The following is a 13,615-nucleotide window of genomic DNA, read 5'->3' as shown; positions in this document are numbered from 1 at the left end:
GGAGGGGGGTGAAGCAAGAGGGCATGGGAAAGGACGAGAGGAGACTGCGGCAGAGGCAGCACCACCACATAAAGAGAAGTATGACAGGGGGAGGGGGGTTAGCAGCGGCCTTGCGAAAAACGCCAGTCTCGATGCTGCAGCACCGACTCCATGAAACTGTCCAGTGATGTGAGATGCGGCGCCGCCTCCGAAGCGTTCCCAGCGACACGTCGCTTCTTGACTTTCCCGGCCAACGGCGCTTGACGGAGGCGCTCCTCAGTGTAGAAGTCGGTAAGCAGGCGATCACAGGTGATGACTGGCGCTGCTGCCTCAGAGTGGCACCGGGCGTCTGCACGTTGCCCTCCATCCACACCGTGCACCGAGGCCAGGAAGTCGCGCAGCTGCTGTGTGAAGAAGCCGTCGACAAGGTCGAAGCGGCGCTGTGCACTCGCCGATGCAGCGGGGCGTCGACCAGTGAAAGACACCGACGTTGGCTTTCCTGCGCACTCACAATCGTTGCATGCGTGCTGATCACAAGGCGACGAGGGCGGCGACGTGACAGCCTCCTCGTAGAGACGGGCATCCCGCACCCCGCAGCTGGGCGAGTAGGACTTGAGAATAATGCCATCCACAGCTTTCAGGCCCTGTAGCAACTGTGTAAGGAACGCTGAGTGAAGCTGGGGGGGCGGCAACTGCTCGGCGAATGTGTCATTCGGTGCATCGTACCGCATCAGGATGTGATCCTCGGCAGAGGACTCGACGAGATACCGCACCTCGCGCTTATCCTTGATAGCGACACTATCCGAGGCGCTCATGGACAAGGATGGCAAAGTCGCGCTTGAGCTGTGCTGAGTCGCAGCCCATCCGCTGCCTCGGCGGGCGTCGTCTGTGTCTCGGGAGCCTCGAACAAGCCGCAGCGGCACACGAGGGACCGGCAGCCCCAACCACTGCACTTCGGGACACACAGGAACGCATTGCACAAGACCCAGCTCCTTGAACAGCACCTCCGTGAGGAACAGTAGCGGCGTCGGCCGCAGCGAGGCTGGGAGGCTCGTGCGGGTACCTCGGTATGTGACGGGGTAGCTGAGCAAGCAGGCACTCACCAGAATCAGTGGCAAATCTGGCGGTCGATCCGTGGCCGTGGTGGTCGGTGGGGTGAGAGACTGCTCAGTGCCTGCCAAAAGGCCAGCCCACGCCAGTGACACGCCTCCATCAGCGGTCCGCTGAAGCGGTCGCTGATGCGGGGTTGGCTGACGACAGCCTCGAAAGCCTTCGAGGCGGTCTGCCAGTCCATGCTGACGCCACCAGGCCGTTGCCAGCGGGAGTGACGAGAGCCTCGGTGCGTTGACGGGGGTCATCGACTGATTCGTGTGGGAGCGATAGCAGAAGCATAGAGGGACGGCGGAGACGACGATGATGCTTGCATAGGCACACATGTGTGTGAGCAATCACACCCCTTCGAGTTGGTGCGGCGACGTCCGATCCGGCACCGCACTCGCCCCTCCGCCCAGTGGGGGGGGGGCAGGCGTTCGCACTCACGATCGGGAGTACGCACCGGATCTCTGTCGTGAAAGAGCAGAACAAAAAATACGCGAATAAGATCACCGCCACCTGGCCATCGCGTTACGAGCGACCACCGTAACGTCGCGCGTGAGCCGGCCACCTGTGCATGCGCGTATGCTGACGTGTGCGTGCGTACAACAATGCGCTGCATCCACTGCCGATGCGCAGACTGGTTCGGCAGCGAGCTACCCTGCACCCAAGTACGCACAAACACATACGGGCAGCCATGTATACAAGCAAGTCGATAGAGGCACAGAAAGCGGATTCTTGTAGCGGCACATTTCCAAGTAGCGTCATGGCTCCAAGGAATTTGATGTCATCACGATTTCGCCCGTCGTGAGAGGGTGGTGGTGGTGGGGAAACTATGAAGGCCGCTGAAAGGCGATCCAGTCCATCAGCCGGCACACCCCGTCAGTTTGTGCATGTCACGCAGCGCAGTGACCTCCGTCCAAAGAAAGATGGCATGCCATCGCCCACGCCTCCAGGACGTGGCGGTGGCGGCGAGCACATACACACAGACACAACTCATGCGTGTGCTCGCCTTCCTCTCCCACAAAACCACCAGAGCTGTACGTTTTTTTCGATGTGAACGTCTTTCTGCTTTTGATATCTTCGTCGACGCACCTGACGAAGATGCGTCGATGCGTGAGGAGAAGGGGAGGGATCCGTGTGTGTGTGTGTGTGTGCCCTCAGTGGATATCTCGTTGAATGCGGATGTGCACAAATACCGATGTATTATATATATATATATGTCTACGTGTGCAGCTGGTCTATCTCTTAGTCTCCGCAAGGGCTGCGAGTGAAGCAGTGTGTGACAAGGTGGGCTGAGGGGGGGGTTTGGCGTACACCTGCGCGCGTGAGCACGCGTGGCGTCAACCCGCTCTGGCGCGGAGCTCATACGTGGCGGCGCCCCGCTATGGTGATTCCACCATCGAGGTTTCCTCGTCGTCGTTCCCTTCCACACCCACAAACGACGACGGCGGTAAGGTCAGACGGCCGGGCTCGCGGTTCGCCAGCACAATGTCCCAGTTATCGAAGAGTACGCGCGCGACGATGACCGTCAAAGGGCCGAAGACGATGCCGCGGGTGCCGTAGGCAACAAATCCCAGCACCAGCGCTGTCCCGATCACAAAGGGCTGCAGCTGCTCGCGGCCCTTCCCGTCGGCCTCCGTGAAGAAGCCGCCGCGCAGTCCTCGCGAGACGCAGAGAAGCCATTCGTCGCCGCACTCCAGCAGGACGGCCAGGCCAAAACTGAGGGCGCGGGTGTAGTGGAGAACATAAGGCTTGCCCCACACGAGAACCTCGATCCACGATCGGCCAGGCGGGAACGAGAGGAGAGGAATGACGGTCGAAGCAGCCGCGTGCGCCTCCCCTGGCCCGCGGCTGCCACTGCAACTCGTCCCTTCAGAGGTGACGAGCGATCCGAGCTGCACCAGCATGTACACCAGCGCGATGGAGCACGGGCTCAACCACTTCGGTACGAGCGGAAAGAGCGCCAGGACGACGGAGACGAGCCCCAACAAAAACGGCGTCGGGAATCCCCAGAGTTTGAAGGCGCAGAACGTAATGCAGAAGTGAAACCACGTCAGGTGCCAGAACGACTGAAGAAGCGTGATGAAGGAGACTGTGATGTCCTGCTCAATGTTGCGGGCGTGGTGATCGCCCAGCTCCGGCTGCATCACGCGCAGCAACTTCGCCACGCCGTAGTAGAGCACTGTGTGCTCGAGCTGGGTGAGGTAGCGGTAGCAGAAAACAAAGAGAATGACGGCGTAGATGCTGTCGAAGAGGCCGAGCAGATTGGAGCCAACTCGGAAGAACAGACGCAGCGCGTGCTCGACGTAGGGCAGCAGGCGAGATGCCATCAGGCGGGAGACGGTGAGCCAGTTGATCTCTACCTTGTGGACCGCCGCCGCCGCGCCGCGGACACTCGTGTCACTCGCGCTGTTGAGAGTCCTGGCAGACGTGCCCGAGAGGGAGTCGTAGACGAGCGACTTGATGGCGCTTGCGGGGCGCAGGCCACGCGCATTCGCCAGCACAGCGCGCCACGAGAGCGGCTGCGCAGCAGCCTTTTCGTGAGTGCCGTCCTCTCCTCCGCTCAATGACGAGGTGCCGCCCTCGCTAGTCGACTTCTCAAGTGCAGCGAGCACCGTGTCATCGCGCGTCACCACCGCGCGCAGCTGCGGCGGAAGCACCTCCATGAGCGTCTCGACCATCTTCGAGACGTTGCCGTCGCTGAACATATCCGCCAACTCCTGCACGACGAGGTCCTGGATCTTGCCAATGAGGAAGGCCTCGATACGGCTGCGGTACTCACCCAACACACTCAGCGCGTCCACGTCGGCGCGCGACGTCGCCGCCGCGGCCGCCTCGCTCGTTGCGTCCTCCCCGCTTGCTAAGCTGTCGCCCGTGACGGCCACCTTCGCAAACGGCGCAGTCGGGGTGCAGTTCTCCACACCCAGCACCGCTACAACTCCATCACGGACGTTAGAGGTGGACGGAGCTACCATGGCCGCATCATCCCCGCCACCGCCACCGCTGCCTACGACAGCAGATGTGGTGCGTCGCACCGCCTCGCTGATGGACAGTACATCAGCCGTCAAGTTAAGAGTGAGGCCCACCACGAAGAACAGGAGGACTGCAGCCCGCCACAGGCGCCCCATGGAGCTGACGAAGGTGTCAGCAGGCAGGAAGGGCACCGTGACGGCAAACACAACACCCAAAGCAGCGTGAAGGAGCGCAAAATAGGTGACACCAACCAGCAAGTGGGCAACAATGACGATGATGGAGATGGTGAGCCAGCGCAGGGCACGGCGCCCGCGCGGGGTGGACACGAGGCGTCGGTGAAGCTGGGCTGGCGGTACGCCCGTCGAAGGAGGTGCTCTCGAGGCGGCCGTCGAGGATGTGGAGGTCCCCGCGGGGCGCGACACGCCGCCAGCGCCCCCTTGTCGCGTGGTCGACGCAGCTGACTGCGTCGCTGGATTGGTTGCGCCATGGGAGGCGTACGGGCAACGCGGCATGGTGCGCGTGCTGGCGCCCTTGACGCCCACTCCGGCACCACGTCCAGCTGCGGAGGCCTCTTCCAGGAGCGCTGAGTGTGCGCGCACGTGGATCTTGTTGAGGCCCAAGAAGAAGGTCCCCTGCATCACCACAAAGGACGCGAAGTGGCACAAGGATAGCCACGAACCGACAAGGCCCATCAACCGCCCCCGCACCACCCAGCGCTGCTGCATGCGCGTCATACGATCGACAGCAGTGCCCATGTAGAGTGACGACCGCAGGCGGCTCTGCGGGTGCATGACGATGGAGAGTAGCACGCCGTTCATGATGCTCTGTCCATACGGGGTGACGAGAATGTAAAGGGCGTAGCTGACGCAGAGAACAAGGAGGAACATGATGGCAGAGGTGGCCCCGAGGACCACCTGAGACCAGTTGCCGCAGTAAGTGGCATTCTGCATGGCCGTAATGCCCACCCTTGCGCTGCCATTTGGCGGACGTTCACTTACAGCGAAGGACTTGCCGTGCCTACTGCCATTAAGATACCCGTCAGAGCTGGCGACGCGACGGAGGTACGGCACAGGGGAAGGGAAGTCCTCCATACCCACCACCGACGGCTCTTCGCGATGAATGGCGCCGCTGCCGCTGCTGCTCACGCGTGAATGAGCCGCACGGACAGCCTCTGAGCGGGAGAGGGACGGAGGCTCTGGATGCGGGCTGTGCCGCGCTGACACACAACACCCGTCGCCATTCTCTCTGCATTTTGTGCGACTACGAGTCGTGCCGTTCGGCAGCTGCTCAGACGACGCTGATGAGGCCGCAGAGGCGAGGGAGACGGGGAAGGGGGTACCGCTGACAGTGGCCGCCCGCTGCCGTCGTTTTCGCGACATTTGCGGGCGTGCCTTAGGCTCACAAATCGAAAGTTTCTTTTCTCTTGGGGTGGTGCACACTGCCTTGCGGATTGCGTACGTGCTGACGCGTTCCTGCGGTTGATACGAGAGATGAAGGGAGAGCACAACAAGGGTTGGTGAGAGAGGTTCCATCACAGGTGGTCGCGCCACGTAATGATCTGCGTGCTCTTTGACGTCGCCGCGTGCGCATGCGTCGCACGCCGTCACACCCGAATTCTACGATCGTCGGGAGATGCTACTACACATACACACACGAAAACGACATATTGGAGGGGAAGAAAAAGTCAGCCGGAAAACGACTGCTGCGGCACCTCTCGCGCTCCGAGGCACGCTCCTGACATGCACCGGCGCGCATGTGTGTGTGTGTGTGTGTGTACGTGTGCGTGCTCAGGCTGATGAGGAGTGATGCATAGAAGGCTGGGGGTCGTTTTTCGTCGTGTGTGTGTGTGGGGGGGGGGAGGGCATTAAGTAGTGAAAGAGATCGGGAAACGTTTTCAATCCGCCATCGCTGAGTAGGGAGACTAAACAACAGGAGCGAGCACACCAAGAGCAGAAAGCGTGCAGCCACGCAACAGCGGTCGCAACGACAACACAGACACCATTATCATCATGCATCACCCAAAACCAACAGAATAGCCACAGACGCAAAAGAAAAACAGACGAGAACATGCTTGTGTCGACATAGAGGCACACACGCACACACAAAGGAAGAGGTCTGTCGTCGACGTCATTCTATGTCGAGTGAGCTGTGCGAGTGGCTCTCAAAAGCCTCCGTTTTTGTATGCGAAGGGGACTACCCCTCCTCTCCCTTCACCTCGATGAGGTCGTCGAACTCTTCCACTGGGCTGAGGCTGTCCCTCCCCTTCTCCTCAGCCGCCGCCCCTTCTGTGCTTTCACCGCTGCGCTTGCCGTGGGCGGCATCTGCCCTCTTCCAGAAGAACTCGCGGTGGGCATCGACAACTGGTTTGCCGACGTGGTACCCAAAAGTGAGCACAAAGAGAGCGACGCCGCCGGCGGTCAAGACGCCAGCCAGAGGCGAGCCGCTGAACAAGTAACGCGAAAAGAAGTCGCTGTGAACGGGGCTCCGACCCAAGCGGGGCATGGTGCTGCGGTGGTCATACTCTATTACAAATGCGTAGAGGTCGCCGCTGGTGGCGAGGATTGGCTTCTCCCTCTCGGTCAGGAACCGTGGCAGCTCCGGCGAGGAGCTGCTCGGAACGATGAAGCGAGTGGCGCGAGAACGGCCAAGCATCTCTTCGTTCGTCTTCTGCAGCCGGTGGTGGGGAGCGGATATGTGTGCTTGCGTGTGTGCGCTTCAGTTTGACAGAGAGGTGAGAAAAGATCCTTTACGCAGAGGCGCACGCACACTAAGATCGAAGAGAAGCTTGAGCGAATGTAAGAGGTGTGTTGGCGTACACCACATGCACGCACGCACGCCAGCGAGAGCGCGCACGTCGCTGAAGCCGCAGCACAAGCGAGACGGGAAGGTAGGTACTCTTATATGCGTATGCATGTGCATGCCTGTGAAAAAGGGGAAGGGGCAGGGGGCAAGGAGACAGAGTGGGGAGGAGAGGTCACGAGGATAGGCAGTGCGGAAAGTGGGGAAGAGACGGAAGGGCAAAAATAAAAGAAAGAGAGACCGACACAGCCACTCTCGCGCACAGGCGCGCACAAGGCTTTTCGTTCCGCCCGTGAGGCGAGCTTGTCTTCTGACATGTTTTCCTTCATTTGCATCCTTGTGCTTCAGCACGTACACCACCCTCTTACAACACCCATGACAGAGAGAGAGAGACACACACACACACCCCACCCCCCACACACAGGCAGGCATACAAAGAAAAACACACGAAAGAAAAAGGGGCACTCAAAGAACAAGAGAGAAACCAAGTCTGGGAGAGGAGAGGAGAGGAGGGGGGCGAACAGATGACCGGAGAAGAGGAGCGTCTGCCCCGTACCACCCACGCAGCCCGTCAAGACGTGACAGAGGGAACACACTCCTCTCTTTTCTAAGCAGTAGGTGGAAGGTGGGGGAGGGGAGAGGAGGGGGAGGGGACAGACTCCCTCTCGTTATGTGCTCACTCTCGTTAGGCTTGCGTATCTCTCTTGCACTTCTTTTTTTTATAAGTTGCTGCGCGTCAACGACAGTTCTTGTCGTTGTGGTTGAGTGAGCAGAGAGGTTAAGAGATGGGCGGTTGAGGTGAAAAAGGGGGCGGGAGGTTGTAATCGAAGCGTCTCTACTTCCCTCCTCCCGCCTTTCCGCTATCGCTGTGGTAGGTCTCTGCGTGTGTGTTCCTGCACAGGTGCTGCTTTCCGCATCGAATCATCTTGGAAAGTGCTGTGCCTCCCTCCTTGCCCATGTGCAGAGGTTCCCACAAGAACGCACACGGGAGAGAAAGGGAGAGCAAGGGCGCGATCGACCAACACGGACACGGATGTGCTCCGCGCACACGATACAAGGGGAGGCAGGGAAGGAGGAGGGAGTAGACTGACAACCTTCACCATCTTCGGTACATATTCGTGGGCCTCAAGCATGAGCGGCCCTAGAAGGGCGAGAGGAAAGAAAAGCAAACAACAAACAACAAAAATTGAAATGAAGACACGACGAGGACGATGAAGACGAGGGAGGAGGCACGGAGGCACACACACACACATGCACACAGATGGAGAGGGAGGAGAGAGGGGGGCTGGTGTATGCCTTTTTGGTTCTTCTTCGCGGTGACATTCACTTTTTTTTCGCTGCTTTTTTTTCCCTTTCACAACATCCCTTGGATCACTCATGCGACGCACCGAGCCGAATAGACGGAAGGGGGGGGGGACCACTCTCCGGCGAGAGAGAGAGAGAGGAGGGCGAGAACGTCCCAAAAAAGGGCGAATTGGCGAGGGAGGGTTTGAAGCGGAAGAGGCGCGTGCGCACGCGAACACGTGCACACGGAGGCGCCGCCACGTGGCGGTGACAACAACCATATGAAGCGAGCACCTGGGAAATGTGGAGAGCGCGCACCAACTCTAACAGCTAATCAAGAGCAATGAATACTACAGCAATGCCACGAGAAGAGGCGGCGCACCCCTTCCCAAGTTATCCATACTCACACACGCCATGGCATGAACGTAGAAGGAAGGTGTAGGATAGAGGGTGAGGGTTGGACGGGGACGAGGCCACAAATGCGCGTTTCTCCCATATCCTGCTCGTTTCTTCTTTCATTTCTCCTTATCCCCACGAGTTTGCCTGTTCGCCTTTCGGACGAAGGGCAACAAAAGGGGGTATCTCGCGAGACGGGTCGGGAGAGAAGTGGGAGGGTAACACGCACGCGCCGCCTGGCCCTTGCGCCCTCTTTTTCTCGTTCCGCTGCCACTCGCCTAGCTGCTGTGACAACACTGCTCCCCCCACCTGCGCTGTTCTCCTCTTTGTCTTCCTCACGCCGCTCTCCGCTTCTCAGAGACGTGCATGCATACCTGCGCGCATCGCAGCAGCCGCGCCTGCGCAGTCAAGTGAGGGGCGGAAAAGGAAGAAGTTACGGCGAAGAAACGAGGAAGAGGCAAGAGATGGAGGGATAGTGAGCAGGGGGGGGGAGGTGATGGCGACCAACGCCCTCCCTTTGATTTAGATGAGGACGCATCCGTTCACAAAGGGAGTGGAGAGGCAGATGGACGAGGAGAGGGGGGGGGGGAAGAGAAGGGAGAAGGGGAGGGGAAGGGATAGATGGAGGTGCGTGTTTGAACTTCGAAGTGGTCGTCGCACAGGTGAAGAGGGAGGGGAAGGGAGGAAGATGGGCGAGATTGGTGGAGAGCAAAGGAAAGTAGGTAAAACATATATAGAATTTGTTTTTCTTTCGTGACAAAAAAAAAGCGCCCCCCCCGCCCCCGAAAAACGGAAACCAACTGCGCATTGAACACGTCATCGCGTATGTATGTGTGTTGTGTGTGTGTGTGTGTATCGGGTGGTGGGGGATGGGGAGTGAGGGAAAGGGGGCGGAAATCCTCAACTGCCTATAGTTTCTCTGTCTCTCGCTTCGCTGCCTCATCGGCCTGCATCTCATCACGCATCCACATAAATAGAGGCTCACACAGGCTCAGTTACACACACGCACACACATACGCATACACGTACATACCTGAATGCACCGGTGTGTGTGTGTGTGTGATGCAAATGAAGGAGATAGAGAGCAACAACAAAGCAAGGGAGGCGAGTCGGCAGCACCGCGGGTGTTGATGTGAGGAGGGGGGCGGGGGGGGGGCAGAGATGAAAACCGAGAGGGAGAGGGAAGGGGAGGAAAAAAAAAAACGCGCTTCTCTTTTTAAAAATAGAGGAAAATAGAAGTACTGGAACCGCGACTGAAGATAGAAATAAATAGATCAATATCTGCCTACCTACATATATATGCATATATACACACATATATGTAGAGAGGATAGAGGCAGAGGGACAGCAGCACGGAATGATGGAAACAGTCATAGAAATAGACAGACACACACACACACACACACACATACATACATACATGCATGTACATATATATAAACGCAAGCAAGAGAGCCCCCATGTGTTGGACGTACCGTTTCACGCGCACACGCACACAGATATAAACACGCGAAGACATCCAGATGAAAAATAGAGCGTACAAACATACCCAAAGGGGCACGAGAAGCTTCACAGATGTGTTTTTGGCGAAGTAAAGAGTGCACGCACGCAGGCACCTCAGACTCGCATGCAGGCTGGAAGAGAAAAAAAGAAAACATTCTCATACACGTGCATACGAGCTGGATGAAGACAACACATCCTTTGAAGCGTAGACAGAGAGCTGGGCCAAAGTCTCGATGACTCCCCCAGGAGACGTACAAGGCACAGAAACATACACGCGAACACAATGGATAGAGGAAGAGGTGCGCACCAGATCATCCCCGAGCGGCGCGGGCTGTCTTTCTTTTTTCGTTCTGATGCGTGCTGCACAGGTGCGCCAGACTACATGTGCCAGAAGCCTTTTCCCTTTTATTCTCTGTTCCTCCTCCGTCCGCTCATCTCGCCACCTCAGCGACTCGCATATAGGCGTGCATGGACTTTATATGGAGTCGGTAGGGAAGATGCAGTTGTAGGGAGGGAGTGGGGTTTACGGTCTCTACTTGGGCTCGTGCGGAGCTGCTTTGATGGCTGCTTGCCGCACCTCGTCCTGGTTTTCGAGCGACTGGGGATCTGAGGAAGAGCTCGTCGCTCTCTCTTCAAACTTGTTGGACACGGCGTGGCGATCGGGCATTGCCACCTCCGTGAAGGCGTCCTCCGCTTTGGCAAAGGACACAACCCGGTTGCCCAACGAGGACAGGTCACAGACATCCTCCGTCGCCAGGCGGCCGAGGTCGCCGTCTTCGCGGTAACCGGCACCGCTTTCGCCGCTCTCGCCTTCCTCGTGGAAGCGCGGCGGCAGGCCGGCGCGCTTGCGGAACATGTTGTCGATCTGCTCCAGCGTGAGCCCCTTCGTCTCCACGGCGAAGAAGTAGACAAATATGCAGCCGAGGGCCATGAGACCGGAGATGATCGTGAAGGTGCCGCCGACGCCGATGGCGCCCATCAGGATCGGAAACACCTGCGACACGAGTACGTTGGCCCCCCAGTTGGCCATGGTCGCGACGGATGCCGCCGATGTCCGCAGGTGCGTAGGAAAGATCTCGCCCATGATCACCCACGGGATGCAGCCAATGCCAGGCGCGTACAAGGCGAGAAAGACGGCGAGCAGCGCCAAGAAAAGCCCGCCGCCAACGGAGTACGAGATGCGCGTGCCGATGAAGAAGCCAATTATGGCAATCACCACCAGCAGCACAAGGCAGCCAAAGACAGAGATGAGCAGCATGCGGCGGCGACCAAAGCGGTCGACCGTGAAGATGGCTACCGCCGTGAAGAGGGCATTCATGAAGGCGAGCGGGATGGACAGAACGACTGGCATGATGGCGTCTCGGAAGCCGGCGTCGTACAGGATCACAGAGCTGTAGTACATGATGGTGTTGATACCCGAAAACTGCTGAATGATCTGCAGCCCAGAGCTGAGCACCACGCGGAAGCGCATGTCGCGCGCCATCAGCGGGCGATAGTCGATGCTGACGGACGGCAGCTCATCGCCCTCCTGGAACTCGCAGAGGTCCACCTCGAACTTGTCCGCTACCGCCTTGGCGCGGTCCGCGTGGCCCTTCGAGAGAAGCCAGCGTGGGCTCTCCGGCAGGAAAAAGAGGAGGCAGAACGCCTGAACGACAGCCGGCAGCGCACCTATGCCGATCGCCACACGCCAACCGATGTTCTTGCTCGTGAAGACGACCATGATCGCGGTGAAACCGGCCGCAACAAACTGGCCACCTGTCAGAAACAGGTTGTTGAGAACGATGGTGGCGCCACGGTGCTTCGGCGATGTTACTTCCGCCAGGTACACTGGAATGGTGGCAGAGCTGATACCGATAGCCAAACCGACGATGACGCGCGACACGAGCACCACTTCCACATTTGGGGCAGCGCCCATAAGCACAGAGCCGATAACGAACAGGGCGTCCGCCACGGCGATGCATGGACGGCGACCAAAGGCGGCAGAGATGAAGCCAGAAATAAAGGCGCCAACGAAGGCACCAGCGATGGCAATGGCGACGATGAGGGCGTACTGCCACGAATGCTCGCTGAAGCCGAAGTGGTCCTTCATCTGGAACAGGGCAGCATTGATGACGCCCGTGTCATAGCCGAAGAGAAAACCGCCCAAGGCGGCACATAGCATGACAGATGCTCGCATCGTCGGCTTTGTTTTGAGCTTGTGCTCCGCAGGCTGCTTCCTTTTTGTTGTTGTTTGGCTTTCGTTCGCGGCACAGTACGTGCTAGTGCGTGAGCGTGCGATATATTTGCCTTCCAGTTATATATATATATATATATGCGTGTGCGTGCTCTGGTTGCGTATTCAATATGCGTGTTACGGGAGTGGGCGTCTGTACAAACTTCCTGAGAGAAGGACACTGTTGCTCGTGTTGTGTGCTGTGCTGTGCTTGGTTCTGTTGTTTCTTCTTAGCTGCACGGGTACGCCAGCATGTGCGTGTATGTGGTAGCGATAGCGAGTGTGGCAGAGGCGTGTATGTATAGAAACGGCACCGATGGTGTTTCGAGAAAAGGTGGAAAGCATGACGTCGGTGCAAGTGGAGCGAGAAGAGAGAAAAAAGTGGGAAGAACACGGGTGAGCGCAGAATCAGCGGGAGGAGGGACAGCAGCAGCGGTAGCAGCGTGCGAGATGCCTCTGCACAATGCGGTAAACCTAGCCAGGAGTTTCACAAGACCCGCTCCATGAAATGAGAGTGAGGTGGAGGAGAGCGTCGGGGTTGTCCCGCTCTCCCCACCCCTTCTCTCCCTCTTCGTTGCCTCTCTTCCTCTCTTCCTCTCTTCCTTTGGCACGTCCGTGTAGTTTGTCCGGAACTACCCGGGGGGGGGGCACATTCGCTCAGGGAGAGTCGGGTGAGGGGAGGGGGAAGCGGCACCAAGGGAACGGAGGGATGATGGGCCAGTGGGAGGCAGAAGGAGGGAGGGTAGACAAGTATAGAAAGCCCCCTAAGGAACGCGCCTGCGCTCGTAGATTCGTTACATGCGACCGATAACGTAAAGGATGGAGTGTATGGGTGGGAGTTTCCTCTCCTTTTGAGGCGTACATTACAAGAGGTAGAAAGACGGAGAACTTTACCGAAGAACTGAACAACCGGTGGGTGACCGACACACACACACACACACAAGTACATACCCGCCGTTTATGTACTGTGGCGTTCGCAGCTGCCTGCCTCTCTGTGTGTACGTGTGGTATATATATATATATATGTATGTGTGTGTGTGTGTCAGCGAAGCACACATGGACCACAGCAGCACCAGGCGGTGATGCAGGGAGAACGCAATAGGAGGATACACGGAGAGGAGGGAGAGGAAGGGTGTGTGTGTGTGGGGGGGGGGTCACGGTAAGGCAAAGGAGGAGGAGAGGGATGTGACCGGGTGGCACGAAAAAGGGCAGCAAGTTCGGCCGCGCGACGAGGACTACGAGGCACGAAAAAAAAAGAAGCAAGCGCAACGAAAACGTGCACGTGTGCCACCATCTATGAAGGAGGGCGGGGGGGGGAGACGAACAAAGCGAGCCGCCGCCACCGCCGCTCCAAAACAAAAGGGAAGGGGGGGT

General features: G+C 58.4%; 4 protein-coding genes across 4 annotated transcripts; all 4 read right to left on the bottom strand.

The window, feature by feature from the left end:
* Positions 1 to 98: 98 nt before the first annotated feature.
* LDBPK_240720 (hypothetical protein, conserved) lies at positions 99 to 1,415 on the bottom strand (the record flags this gene model as incomplete). Its single annotated transcript, XM_003861114.1, has 1 exon — positions 99 to 1,415. One exon carries the CDS (start codon positions 1,413 to 1,415, stop codon positions 99 to 101), a length of 1,317 nt encoding a protein of 438 aa, XP_003861162.1.
* A 1,041-nt stretch (positions 1,416 to 2,456) lies between these two features.
* On the bottom strand, positions 2,457 to 5,426 carry LDBPK_240710 (hypothetical predicted multi-pass transmembrane protein; the record flags this gene model as incomplete). Its single annotated transcript, XM_003861113.1, has 1 exon — positions 2,457 to 5,426. One exon carries the CDS (start codon positions 5,424 to 5,426, stop codon positions 2,457 to 2,459), a length of 2,970 nt encoding a protein of 989 aa, XP_003861161.1.
* An 814-nt stretch (positions 5,427 to 6,240) lies between these two features.
* On the bottom strand, positions 6,241 to 6,699 carry LDBPK_240700 (hypothetical predicted transmembrane protein; the record flags this gene model as incomplete). Its single annotated transcript, XM_003861112.1, has 1 exon — positions 6,241 to 6,699. The coding sequence occupies one exon, from the start codon at positions 6,697 to 6,699 to the stop codon at positions 6,241 to 6,243; it is 459 nt and encodes a 152-aa protein (XP_003861160.1).
* A 3,862-nt stretch (positions 6,700 to 10,561) lies between these two features.
* Positions 10,562 to 12,205, bottom strand: LDBPK_240690 (myo-inositol/proton symporter (MIT); the record flags this gene model as incomplete). Its single annotated transcript, XM_003861111.1, has 1 exon — positions 10,562 to 12,205. One exon carries the CDS (start codon positions 12,203 to 12,205, stop codon positions 10,562 to 10,564), a length of 1,644 nt encoding a protein of 547 aa, XP_003861159.1.
* Between the last annotated feature and the right edge of the window lie 1,410 nt (positions 12,206 to 13,615).

The sequence above is a fragment of the Leishmania donovani genome, chromosome 24 (assembly GCF_000227135.1).
Source record: "Leishmania donovani BPK282A1 complete genome, chromosome 24".
NCBI classification, from domain to species: Eukaryota; Euglenozoa; class Kinetoplastea; order Trypanosomatida; family Trypanosomatidae; genus Leishmania; species Leishmania donovani.
This window is presented reverse-complemented; position numbering and strand designations above follow the sequence as displayed.